Source organism: Elephantulus edwardii, unplaced genomic scaffold, assembly GCF_000299155.1.
Source record: "Elephantulus edwardii isolate Elephantulus edwardi_28Jun2011 unplaced genomic scaffold, EleEdw1.0 scaffold00001, whole genome shotgun sequence".
Taxonomy (NCBI): domain Eukaryota; kingdom Metazoa; phylum Chordata; class Mammalia; order Macroscelidea; family Macroscelididae; genus Elephantulus; species Elephantulus edwardii.
The window spans coordinates 5,263,095-5,276,825 of record NW_006399751.1 but is presented as its reverse complement, the minus strand read 5'-3'; the positions used below and the strand labels follow the sequence as shown (position 1 = coordinate 5,276,825).

At 42.3% G+C, this 13,731-nt stretch overlaps 2 protein-coding genes and 1 pseudogene across 2 annotated transcripts in view; all 3 read left to right on the top strand.

Annotated features, from left to right (window-relative positions):
* Positions 1–4,906, top strand: part of CDH1 (cadherin 1, type 1, E-cadherin (epithelial)) — a 72,850-nt gene extending 67,944 nt beyond the window's left edge. The window contains exons 14-16 of the mRNA XM_006878663.1: positions 404–534; positions 3,525–3,668; positions 4,697–4,906. Of these exons, the coding sequence (XP_006878725.1) occupies positions 404–534; positions 3,525–3,668; positions 4,697–4,906 (485 nt within the window). The remainder of the gene's footprint in view (positions 1–403; positions 535–3,524; positions 3,669–4,696) is intronic.
* A 4,357-nt stretch (positions 4,907–9,263) lies between these two features.
* Positions 9,264–13,731, top strand: part of TANGO6 (transport and golgi organization 6 homolog (Drosophila)) — a 185,543-nt gene continuing 181,075 nt past the window's right edge. Inside the window, exon 1 of the mRNA XM_006878883.1 lies at positions 9,264–9,363. Coding sequence (XP_006878945.1) covers positions 9,267–9,363 — 97 coding nt within the window. The 5' untranslated portion in view covers positions 9,264–9,266. The remainder of the gene's footprint in view (positions 9,364–13,731) is intronic.
* On the top strand, positions 12,627–13,706 carry LOC102868274 (annotated as a pseudogene).

The window sequence follows — 13,731 nt, the reverse complement described above, 5'->3', positions numbered from 1 at the left end:
TTCTATTGTGTTGGTCTTTTATTGCTCAGCATAGTCTGCATATGTACCCAAACTCCCCATGCTTTGGGTAAAAGGGGCATTCTGATCCATTTGGTCTGATGTAGGGTCACAGACTTCAGCATTTCTAACCAGCTCCCAGATGATGTTGACATTACTGGTTCTTAGGCTACATTTGGGATAGTAAGGAGTTAGTATGCTGTCCTCATCAGTGCTGGTAAAAACTGTAGAAGGTGGGGGTACTAGGGGAAGAGGAATGTATGTTGTGTTGCATGTATTAGCTTTAGGACTGTGAGTGTAATTATAAGGAGGCTGCGTAAAGAGGCTTTGGTGTACTCTGACGACTTCTGGTGAGCATCCGTCCCGTGGCTCTCATCGCTCTCTTGTACTCTTTCTTCCATTCCAGTCCTGATTCTGCTGCTCCTGCTGCTTGTTCGGAGGAGAAAAGTGGTCAAGGAGCCGTTACTGACCCCAGAAGATGATACTCGGGACAATGTTTATTACTATGATGAAGAAGGAGGTGGAGAAGAAGACCAGGTGGGTAATAAGAAACTTAATGTAAATCTTCTAATGTGAAAGCAGTGATGATAATGGTGATGAAGAGGTTAGAAGTGTCACTCATGCATTTTTTTAAAAATTTTTATTATTTGTGTGTGTGTACCATCAAATCAGATCTTACTGATACAAAAGGAGATTGCCCTGCCTTCTCCAGCAAAGCATCTGGTGGATTCAAACTGCCTGTTTCTGGGATTGCAGTGCAGTTTATTGCCACTAGGCCACCTGAGTTCCCTATGCATTATTTTTTCAAGGTCTTATTTAAAAAAAAAAGGAGGGAGAGCTCTGGTGATAAGGAGCTGCACTTGACTATTTGAAGACACATGACTCGAATCTGCCAGCTGCTCCACTGGAGAAAGATGGGCCATCTCCTTCCATGCAGTTTACTGCCTCTGAAAACCCACTGCAGGTTCAGCTAGGATCATGTCTGACTTGACAGTACATAACAACAAACAAAGCAGAAAAAAATGGACATTACCATTGACCATCATCATCATAATAGATAACATTTATCAATCACTTAACTGTTCTGCAACCAAATTAGTGAACTGAGTCACAGAACAGTTAAGTAACTTCTTCAGGGTCACACAGCAAGGGAATAGTAGAATAGCTGCTCTGTCTCTGGAGCCTATCCTCACTCATGTGCTCACTCATTGTTGTCAAGTTGAAATGGACTCATAGCTAACCCTTCAGTGGGTATTCAGAAGCTGTAAATTATATAGAAAGATAATGTCCGTCTTTCTTTACAGCTTGTGGGTTCGAACAACCCACCTTTGGGTTGGCAGTGCGACTCTATCCAGTAGTCCACTAAAATGCCCTTGAGCCTACACTACTCATTTGTTTTACAGTGAATGTTGAATATCTAGGACCTCTCAATGTTTTCCTAATTTTAAAGCAAATAAAAAAAAAAAGAACATTCAATCTGTATGCTGACCAAATTATCTGAGAAGCTGGACTCTATGAAGGAGGAGGGTGGCATCAGGATAGGAGGGAGACTCTCATCAATAACCTGCACTATGCAGATGACACAAGCTTACTTGCTGAAAGTGAGGAGAATTTGAAGCACTTGTTGCAGAAAATCAAGGAATGTAGCTTCCAGTCTGGAGTCCATCTCAGTGTCAAGAAGACAAAGATTCTTAGACCAATAGGCAGCAAGCATGATGGATGGAGAGGAGATTGAAACTGTCAACAGCTTTATCTTGCTTGGATTCACAATTAAACACTCTTGGTATCAGGAAATGAGACATATTGCACTGCGAAAATCTGCAGTTAGGGACCTCTCCAAATTATTGAGGAGTAATGATGTCATTTTGAGGACTAAGGTGTTGTCAAAACCAAAGGAAAAGACAGGGACACACAGAAATAGGGTTCAGGCTAGAAAGCGTGAAGACAGGGGGCTAACAGCTGGTAGAACTGCAGCCCCTATGCTATGCCTTTCTGGGTTTTTATTGAGAATCATCAGAAAGGTAAACAAAGGAAAACCACAAGGGAGTAGTATATAAAGACAAAATTTCATGGGGAAGTCTTTTGTAAATAATGCCTTAGTGGCACAGGGTGAATTCTAGCTTGTATTATGCCTCCCTCATATCCTGATACAGCATTTGTTTTTTTTATTAATATTAAATTTGATATTTGACTTCCCACACTAAGGTGCATCTGATTCAGGCCATAGTTTTTCCAGTTACTTGTTATGCATCTGAGAGCTGGACAGTGCATAGGATGACAGAAAAAGAATTTTGACACCTTTGAGCTGTGGTATTGGAGAAGAGCACTGAACATCCCATGGGCAGCCAAGAGAACAAATGGATATGTCTTAGAGAGGGTGCAGCTGCAGAGCTCTTTGGAGGCAAGAATAATGAGTCTTTGCCTCACACACACTTGCAAGTTTCAAGGAGGGGATATTCCACGGAGAGGAACATGATGCTGGGAACGGTAGAAGGTTGGTGGAAGGAATAGAAGACCCTCAACGATGTGGATTGACACAGTGACCATTGCAGTACTTCTTGTGTGTCAGAAGTATAAGGATAGCGCAGACTAGAATAGGGTTTAGATTTTCTGTTCATAGGGTTGCTATGAGTCGTACTTGATGGCACCTAACAACAATTTTAAAGATGATATTAACTTGTTTTGCTCTAGAGTTTTCCAGTGAGCTTTGTAGAATGGGAACCACCATGATCCTATCAGAGCCTAGCATTTGACCCAGGTCATACACTGAAGGACAAGTGCTGCACTGTGTGACCTTAAATGAGAGTCTTTGGTTAGAATTCCAGTGCTTGCTTTTTACAAAGTTAGTGGGTATGGGGAAATAAAAGTTTTGGTTCCGATTTCAGGGGACTTCTACGTTGGGCCATTATTGAGCTTAGCCAGCCTATAAGCATCTGTAGGTAGACTGGATCTCAGCTGGTCTACACTAGATAGTTAAGACTAGATAATCCTAAATTACAAATTGGCTCCAGAACACTCTGATGTAATTCTCAGTCTCTGTACTAGCAAGATAATGTAAAATGCATTTGAGGCCTTTGTGTTGTATCACCTACTAGCCCATTGGCTAAAATAAATCATGTGACTAAGCCTAAAGTGAAGAGACAAAAGGCCAAAGCAAATCACGCGACAAAGCATATGGCTGATAGAAATATGTTCTTCCCTCAGAGGCAGGGATGGAGAGGGAGTGAATATTTGCTGATATATGTGCCATGTAACACCCTATAAAAAGTTCATAACAGTCCAGTTTATCTGTACCAGTAATTGCTACTCAGTGTGTTTCATATTTTCTTCCAGTGCTATCTGGGAGCTTCCAAATTAAAGCTGATGTTTCAGATTATATAGGTACATGATTGTTAAGTATCATACAACTGACAGTTAAGCCATTACCCAAATATCCTAATATGTAAGGCAAATACTGTATACTACTACTCATTGTGATTGGGACTCCCTTATAAACCCCTTGATGTACTTTTACCTTTTCTCCAAAGGACTTTGATTTGAGCCAGTTGCACAGGGGACTGGATGCTCGACCTGAAGTGACTCGTAATGATGTGGCACCAACCCTCATGAGTGTACCCCAGTATCGCCCCCGTCCTGCCAATCCTGATGAAATTGGAAATTTCATTGATGAAGTAAGTAAGCAAAGTCATCATGAAGGTTTGATGCACTTTAGAAAGCGGCAATTATGTATAAAATATGAGAACAAAAGGTCTCTAGTTTCCCCCCTTTATAAAGCTTTCATCTCACCTAATCTTCAACTGTTAAATTTATTTTTGTTTCTCATCCTAATTTCAGAACTTAAGGCACATTCAGTTGAGCTTAGTGACTTTGTAATATTCATATGGTAAGATAAAAAATTGCAAGAAAAGATTTTGTAAATATAATGAAATGAAAGAGATTCCAAGTAGATCAAGTTTGGGCTTCCTGGTGGGCCTTTGCTCTGTGCAGTTTACTTCTGGTTAGGACGTGATGTTAAGTTTGTATCACAGTTGAAGGAGAGAGAAATGGTGTCCATACTGAATATATTAGAAACTTTGTAAATACTAGTAAATTACATATATGATAATAAACTTGGCTTATGGTCAAACAGCATCAGGTACCACTATTCTAGCGACTGTATCCTAAAAGAAAATTGAGTCTAGAAAGACTGGTTCAAACCATCTTTTTAGTTATATTTGGACTCAGATCCAGTCTCCCATTCACATTCATTTCCCCTATCATCATATGTGACAGTAGCTTTTATTTCTTGATAACAAAAATAATATATTCACTGAAAAAAAAAATATATGTATATATATGTATACACACACACAAAGCAGCATTATTTTACCTATTATTCATCCTGTTTTGTGACCTAGGATCCTGGTCTTAATTTGTAGGCACTCCATCTTGACTGGTCAGTACACAAGTCTGTCTCTTGGTTTACACATACCTTAATGTCTTGTTACAGATAGAAAAATTCTATGTATTTTCTGCTAACTTTCTCTTTTCACCACCTATCGTGTCTACCATGTTGGTATTAATTATACGATATTTCACAAAGTTGGTTTGAATTACTGTGTGACTTGGACTTGAGGACATCAAGTCATCTTTAGTGACACATGACTTTAATGCTTAAAGGTCATTCCTTTAACTGAAAATTCCTGTTGTTTCCCTTTAGAACCTAAAGGCAGCTGACAGTGATCCCACTGCTCCACCTTACGACTCTCTGCTCGTGTTTGATTATGAAGGAAGTGGTTCTGAAGCAGCCAGCCTGAGCTCCCTCAACTCTTCGGAGTCAGACAAAGACCAAGACTATGACTACTTGAATGAATGGGGCAATCGATTCAAAAAGCTGGCAGATATGTACGGAGGTGGTGAAGACGACTAGAGGTCTTAAGACTAGCAAGCTATCCATCCCTACACCCATCTGATGGGGCTTGCAGAAGTTACATCTCTGTTTTTAAGCTCCCTTCAATTAAGATGACTTTTTGGAAAGAGAGACTGTGATGAATCATACAATTAGGATAGTTGTGATTTATACTTAATTGATCTCATCTGTGTTTGTTAGAAAAGTTTTGACTTGGTTCTGGAATCTCTTTTTCTGTCATCATTCTTTACATGCTGATGATGTCTTAGAACCCTCGGTTATTAATAATTTAGAAAAACAGCACTAGCCATGAGATTGTGGCAACACTTTACATACAGGTCTTTTTAGGGACTTTCATTTTAATGTGTGTGCTTTACCCCCATCTCTGACTGGTGTCTTATGTTCTAATAACCACTCTTTTTTCCTGCTGTTGACAGTTGAGACTTCTGTTAATCCTCCCTCAGTCGGTTTCTGACTGTTGATTTTTATGGGAGTAGACTGCCCATCTTTATTTTGTGGAGTAACTGGTGGATTCAAAGTGCTGATCATTTGGTTGATGGTTCAGCATGTTACTACCACCAGGACTCTTAGTGTCTATTCTGAGTCCCTCTGACTTCTGTTGCACTACTCTAGGCATATATATGCTGGGCATGTTCAGGTTAAGAGGCTTCTGTCTTTGACCATATCTCACCTGGTTAATGAATATTTTTTAAGACCTTAAACAGGCTCTCCCCCATCCTACTTTATTTTTTCTGTTTAACCTCTTGAGTACATAACTTGAAACTCAAAACTTTTACTTGTTTTGAGTAGGAATGTTTGCTATGTCAATGTCTGAATGTCACTGTGGGACATTCTGCTTCTAAGCAGAGAGCCTTGATCAGAAAACATGGGGAGTTTGCAGGTGCCACTTAACTTTTAGTATACATTCATTACTGACTAAAACAAAATCATGATTATGTTTTGAGACTTAGAACAGTGCCTAAAGTGCTGCAGCCAAATATGGAAGCCAGCTAGGTGCACAGCAGAGGGTGCTTAGGGAATGAGAGCTTGGAGACTGGTACAGAGCTCTGCATGGAATCTGGTAGTTTAACTTAATAGACTGATACTGAGGATGGTTGAGGGGGTGGGTCTATCTTTGTGAAATTCTGGAACGAGGAATCGTGACATGGGTTTTTTTCCAGGATCTTTATATACAGTTTGTATCTAAAGCACAACATTCCCAAGTGCCTGCTTTTGATAGTGTCTACAGAAAATGCTGGCTGGTCTGGATACATTTGCTCCTAAGTGTGAATGTCTGTAGAAAACAAAAAATATTAAAAAGCCTCAATTTCTTTTTCTCCAGTGAGGTGCAGCCTACAAAACAAATATCTGCCCGAAGCATGTTAAGAGTGAGTGGGGATGGAATGGGGACCTTATTTTGGGCAAATGCAGGAAAAGAGTTTAATTGTTTTATTGTATTTTGTCTGTTTTTTAAAAGAAGATAATGTTCTTTGTAATCACGAAGATTTTCTTGCAATTTAAACTAGCTAATGTAGTCTACGACTCGATGGCATTAAACAACAACAACAATGTAGTTCTATATAGAGAGTGTCACTATACTTTTGTTTGAGTGTGTATGTTTGTAATATCTTTAAGGGTGCAAAACGAACACAATTCAAGCTGAGAACTCTTGGAGTTGCATTTTTATAAATTTTATTAAAGAAATTTGTTAAAATGTTGTCAGACTATTTTATTTCATTGCACCATAGTGAAAGATGATACACACAGAAATGACCTACCCATAATTTTGCGTCTTTCTATTAGAAACAGCGCAGGGGATACTGAATTCTTAAGTATGCCTAACCATGTGGCATGTGGTAAAACCAATCCTTATAGCAGTGGAATTCTCCTACGGGCTGAACTTAGGGGCAGAAGCAAAGCTCGAAACAACATCCCTTGTTCTCATGCCCCTTCTTCAAGGACATTTGGTCATTTCAGGAGATAGTTTTGGTTGCCACAATTAGGTCTTGTTAATAGCATCTGCCAGGCAAGGTCTAAGGGAGAACAAAGGATTCAAGGAATGTCAACATGTCAACAAAGGGAGTGAACAGCCTCACCTACCATCTGAGTGCCTCTCCCTTCCCTCCCTAGAAGACCACCCAGCTGGCTAAACAACAATGGAATGTTCCTCCCTCCCCTCCCTAAAGACCCTTACTATAAAACCTGCCCTAATCCACTTTTGCGGATACCCATTAATAAAGCTTCTTTAGCTTCCTTTCTTCCTCTGGTCCCTTCCTTGAGTCCTTGGCCTTAAATCCAGTCCAAAGACCTAACACCATCTAGTTGAGATGTTAAATAAACATCTGCAGTGCACAAAACAGTTCCCATGACAAAGACTTATCCAGCCTAAAATGTCATTACTGCCACTGCTGAAAAACTGGTAGAGATACCTTTTCTCTGTTGGAAGGTGTTGAAGAAAATCTGAGCAGTTACATGAATAATTTCTTTTAAAAGGACTGTTGTTGTTGTTGTTTAATGCCGTCAAGTCGTAGGCGACCCTATGAAAGAACAGCCTGAGCACTGTTCGTACATAGAATTTCCGGAGGCAAGCCATTTTGGAAGTGGATGCCTCTCCTGCTTCCAGGCTTGATTTAGTCGGGAAGCTCCAGCCAACACTGTCCACCATGGGTGCCCATTACCATGATTGGCACATCACTGTCACAGGCTTCAGCATCACAGCAACCACGAGTGACCTCTGTACAGCAACGCACAGACCAGTGATATACCACCTAGAAGAATGTTTGACAGGAAGACAAAAATAAACTAGTATAATAAAAAAAACAAACAAACCCCCACACAAAAACCCCAAAACTGGCCAGGTCTGTTACAAGATTCAGGACCTCTGGGACTAGATGCATCCTTATGGCTTAACTTTCAGCCAAACAGCGGCCTGTAAGGCAAGAGGAGTGGATCTGACTGCTACAACAGGCTCAGGCCACCAGAGGGCATGAGGACGTGCAGGCCAGAGCGAGGCTCACAGTCGCCCACCGGGTCTCCCGCCCACAGGGTCGCTCTATTCCTGAACCACATTTCTTTATGGTCTGACCATGGCAATGAGGAAAGATGTAGTTGCTATTCATTAAATATCTCTTCTTTGACAGACATGGCTAAATTCTTTAAATAGCCGTTATTGAAAGGTAGTTCTTGAATGGCATTATCCTTATTAGTTCTGGGTTGAAAAACCGGAGGCAAGGCAGGCTGCTTTGATGCTTGGTCAGCTGCTGTCCTTAATAAAGGACTCCTTGTTGCTGACTTCGTCAATGGAACGTATTTTACATGAACACAGAACTTCTGTGTATCTTGAAAAATACGGTTCTTTGCAGAAAAGAAGCTGTGCCCACTCAGGTTGTAGAAGACTTGTTATTCTATTGCCAGATGGACTTAGCTGTAAATGGTCAATAGAGTCAGGTAATTGTCCCTTCGACTTGTGTTTTAAAAAAGAGATCCAGAGCAAAAGTATTTTGCAGCACTGGTGCAGTGATTAAGCACCAGTAGCTGAAAGGCTAGTAGTTTGAACTCAACACACTATGTAAGAGAAAAATATGGTTTCTGTAAAGATTACACAAACCCTATGGAGCAAGCAGTTCTCTGTCCTATAAGGTTGCTATATGGAATTGATTCAAGGGTAAAGCAAACTGAGGAAGGGGGCTACTTGAATCTTTCACAGAAACGAAAATCCCTGAGCTTATATACTAAAGGCTAAGTAAATAGGGTACTTAAACTGCCCATTTGAATTATCTCAGGGGAGAGAATGTTCCCTTCTATGCCATGGGCACATCCCAACATCCAACCACACATATCAAAATGTTCCCAGTAGTCCACTGGAATTCGTTTTTTCTATTAAAAAGAAAAAAATTAAGGAATTTTTATGACAATACTTTTGAAATTCTGCATGCCAGTTTGTATTGGCTGGGCCTGAACGTACAATAAATCAATAAATTCCCTCTGCATACTGGGGAGCTTGTTGGCCTAGTGATAAGGAGTTGCGCCACCAACTCATAGATAGGCAGTTTGAATCCACCAGCCTGCTCCGCAGAGGAAAGATGAGCAGTTTCCTCCACTGCCGTTCAGAGCCTCTGAAAACCCTCTGAAGGATCACCTATGGGCCAAGTTTTGACTTGAGGGCACAAAACAACCACCTTTGAAGAGAGCTACTAATTGAGTTTCTTAAGTTGTAAGTGGAAGGGGGTAGGAAGAACAGGATAAAATATGCAAAGGGGGCGTTGCTAGACAACAGGCCCCGCCCACAGGCCGGGCGCTCGTCGCCACATTAAAGATGGCGGTGACGTTGTGCCTGCGACGCGCGTGACGGGCCTTGGAAACGGCGCGTTCTACCCCAGTCATGGCGGCCCCGGGAGAGACCGCGAGCAGCGGAACTCTGGAGACCTGCGATCTGGAGCAGATTTTAGAGGCGCTGAAGCTGCTGCTAAGCCCGGGAGGTGAGGACGCATCTCGGCCGGGCTAGACCGGGGTCTCTCGGGGCTGCCAGTCTTCCCGGGCTGCCTAGCTTCCCGCAGTGCGCTCACCTCAGGCCTCCCCGACCACCTCCGTCACAGGGGTCGCCCCGGGGGGGCTTCTGCCTTTATGTGACCAGCTTTATTTTCCGCCCGAGGAAACCGAGGTTCCAGGAGGGGATAGGTGCGTTTGGATACTGAAAATAGCACCTTTTTAAGCGCTTGCCTGTTGTGGGTCCCCGCTCTCTGCGCCTTGCGCGTCCCCGACCCGCCTCGGTCGCTCCTCGGGAAGCAGGTTCAGCGACGGTGGGCGCACGAGGCGTGGGGTGACGCCTCCCACCTCTTGAAGGCGCAGTGTCCATTGTGAACACGAGATTTGTCCAGAATGCCAGAGTCCAGCCGAAGGCGCTGAGGAAACAGTGACCCAGGAGCTGGGCTTGGGGGACGGATTGAGGGTTTAAAGCCCAGTAAGGAAAAAAAAAACAACACAAAACAAAACCCAAAACACAAACCAAACAAAAAACCCAAAACAAACAAAAAAAGCCCAGTGAGTGTACAATCACCTGTTATTTTTGCTAGTGATTGACAGGATTTTCCCAGTTTAGGATCGACAGAGCCCGCTTTCCAAGCTGCTTGCACTTGTGCAAATAATATATGTGCCTTTTACTTTTTTAATTTAACACCTTGACTTCTTTATTTAATATAATTTTTAATTGTAATTTTGATGCAAGTTTACAGAAAACTTGGATTTCCATTCATTTCTTGTTGCACAATAACCTTTACTTCTTAAGATTAGCTCCAATCCTATTTTTTTTCTCCCAGCAGTTGTACTGTGATTTCATTCACGTGGGTGTGATTCAGTTCACCTGTTTCCCAGTGTACAGTTCAGTGACTTATAGTTTATTCATACAGTTGTGCATTTGTCATCATTACAGTCAACTTTTGAACAGTGACATTACTTCTGTAGGAAAACCTCTCACCCTTTAGCCATCACCCCCACCCCTGTGTCTCTTCTTCCCTTCAGTTGACTCAGGACTCTTGGTGCCACTTTGTGTTATGTACTGTGCAAAGCACTGATCAAACAAGACGTGGTTATGAAGTGTAAGCGCTAGTGGAGCGTAAAGAAAACACGCACAGGTAAAATAATTGCTGATAGTGCTAAGTGCTGTGGAGAAGAGAAATTGTGTGTTATGTCAGGTTTAATGAGAAGGGGTAATAGCTTCTAGATTGGTCCAGAAGGCCACCCTGAGAAGATAATATTTAAATTGAGAGTTTCAGTTAACCCTGTAACCCAGTATTTCCACTCTTAGGTTATACACATGAAAAATATATGCACACTTCCACCAAGAGACCTGCATGAGAATGTAGAATAGACTATGTGTAATAGTCCTGTATAAGGAATAATGGAAATGAATGGATAAAATAAATTGTGTGAGAAATAGATAAACTTTGGTATAAGTAAAAGCATTGGAATGCTATACGATGAAAATAAATAGAAAAATAAATACAGTTACACACAACATGGACTAATTGTACAAACCTAATGTTAAGCAGAAAAATCCAGACATAAAAGAACATGATTGTACGGTTCGAATCCACCAGATGCTCTGCTGGAGAAGGAGGGGCAATCTCCTCCTGTACCAGTCAGATCTGATTTGACGGTACACGCGCACACACACACACACACAAATTAAAAAAAAAACAAAAAACCCAACATGGTGTAGGGAGCTCTGGTGGCCTAATGGCATGAAGCCGCACTGCAATCCAAGAGGTACACGGTTCAAATCCACCAGGTGCTCTGCTGTACAAGGAGGGACAATCTCCTGTACCAGTCAGGTCCAATTTCACAGTACACACACACAAAATAATAAAAAAAATTTTAAATATGTAAAAAATATGATGTGTATGATTCATTTACATAAAGTTCAAAAATAAGTAAAAGCTATAGTGATGAAAAATGCATGTTTAGATATTCAAGAACACCTTTCCCATTTAAAAAAACCGAAGAAAGGAAACACCTTTTCCCCATAAAATTCAAGTTAGTACTTAACCTTTGGTGGAGGGAATGGAGATGATTGAAGTAGGAATAAGGGAGCTACTTAGAGAAATGGCCATATTTTCTTTTTAATTGTGGATGGTGGTTACATGTGAGTTTCCTTTTGATAATTCATTGAACTGTACACGTTTATTTTGCATTCTTTTGTGTGTTTATTAAAAAACACCGAGGCCTCTATGATTGAGCCAGCTATGTTAAGACTTCGAAGAACACATTCTGTGTGGACATGATAGTTGTCCTGAGTTGGGAGGGAATTTGGCTTTTTTGAAGGACTGAAATGAGATCCAGGCCACTGCAGTAGAGAGAACTGCTGAGCCTGCAGCTATGCTAGAGAGGCAACTGAAACTAGATTGTGAAGAGCTTTGCATCATGGAAAAGAAATCTGTTTTAAGTGTTAAAGAGGATTCCTTTGGCTGATGTGTGGAAAGTTGGGTTTTTTTGGAGGAAGAGTGTAAGGAGAGAAATGAGTTAAGAGGCTGTTGCAGAAGTTTAAAGATGGTTATGTCTTGGACAAAGAGTGATAGTGCAATGGTGAGGAAGGGATGAATTTGAGAAATAATTTAGAAGCAGAATAGACAAGGCCTGCTGATAGATTAAGGAGATAAAGAAAGGAGATGGAGATGTCCGGATTAAGTTATCATTTTGCATTTCAGAATTATGGTGTGTACATACTGAATTTGAGATGCCCAAGAAGGGAGCCCTGGTGATATAATGGTTAAGCACTCAGCTTCTATTTAGAAAGTAAATTCTAAAGCACCAGCTGCTCCACTTCATAAGAGAAAAGACCTGACAATCTGCTCACATAAAGACTACATATAGCCTGGGAAACCCTATGGGACAGTCCCAGTCTGTCTATCTAGAGTCACTATGAGTTGAAATTAGTCCACAATAGGAAACCATCCTGTGGGAGATACTAAGTAGTTGGAAATATGTATCTGGGATTAAAAGATAGATAAACCGGAGCTCTGGTGGCCTAGTGGCAAGGAGCTGCAACTACAATCCCAGAGGCGAAGGTTCAAATCCACCAGATGCTCTGCCGGGGAAGGAGGGACAATCTCCTCCTGTACCAGTCAGCTCTGATCTGTACCAGTCAGATCTGATTTGATGGTACACTCACACAAAGATAATAAAATAGAGGAGTATCCCGCCAACAATCTGGACCAAGCAAGTACCGGCATCCAAGAACAGAGCATTCTACTCCTCCCTCAGAATGAACGGAGACCAGAAATCAGAGGCTTACGCCCAAGAGAAGCAGGATTTCATCCAGCACTTCTCCCAGATTGTCAGGGTGCTGATTGAGGATGATCTGGGGCACCCAGAAATAGGAGATGCTGTTACCTGGCTCAGGAAGGTCCTAGAGTACAATGCCATTGGAGGGAAGTACAACCGAGGTTTAACAGTGCTGGCAGTGTTCCAGGATCTGGTGGAGCCCAGGAAGCAGGATGCTGAGAGTCTGCAGCGGGCCCTGACAGTGGGCTGGTGTGTGGAACTGCTCCAAGCCTTCTTCCTTGTATTAGACGACATCATGGATTCATCCCTTACCCGACGCGGGCAGCCCTGCTAGTATCAGAAGCCAGGCATAGGTCTGGATGCCATCAATGATGCCATGCTGCTGGAATCGTGTATCTACCGCCTCCTGAAGCTCTACTGCTGGGAGCAGCCCTAGTACCTGAACCTGATGGAGCTCTTCCTGCAGAGTTCTTATCAGACTGAGATCGGACAGACCTTGGACCTCATCACTGCCCCTCAGGTCAAAGTGGATCTCAGCAGATTCACTGAAAAGAGGTACAAATCCATTGTCAAGTACAAGACAGCTTTCTACTCCTTTTACCTTCCTGTAGCTGCTGCAATGTATATGGCAGGCATTGACGGGGAGAAGGAACATGCCAACACCAAAAAGATTCTGCTAGAGATGGGTGAATTCTTTCAGATTCAGGATGATTACCTTGATCTTTTTGGTAACCCGAGTGTGACAGGCAAGATTGGCACTGACATCCAGGACAACAAATGCAGCTGGCTGGTGATCCAGTGTCTGCAGCGGGCCTCCCCAGAACAACGCCAGATCCTGCAGGACAATTATGGGCAGAAGGAGACGGAGAAGGTGGCCCGGGTGAAGGCACTGTATGAGGAAGTGGAGCTGCCTGCTGTGTTCAAGCAGTATGAAGAAGAGAGTTTCAGCCACATTATGGGGCTTATCGAGCAGTACGCTGCTCCCCTGCCCCCAGCCATCTTCCTGGGACTAGCGCACAAGATCTACAAGCGGAAAAAGTGACCCTAAATACGGCGAGGGTGGGGGA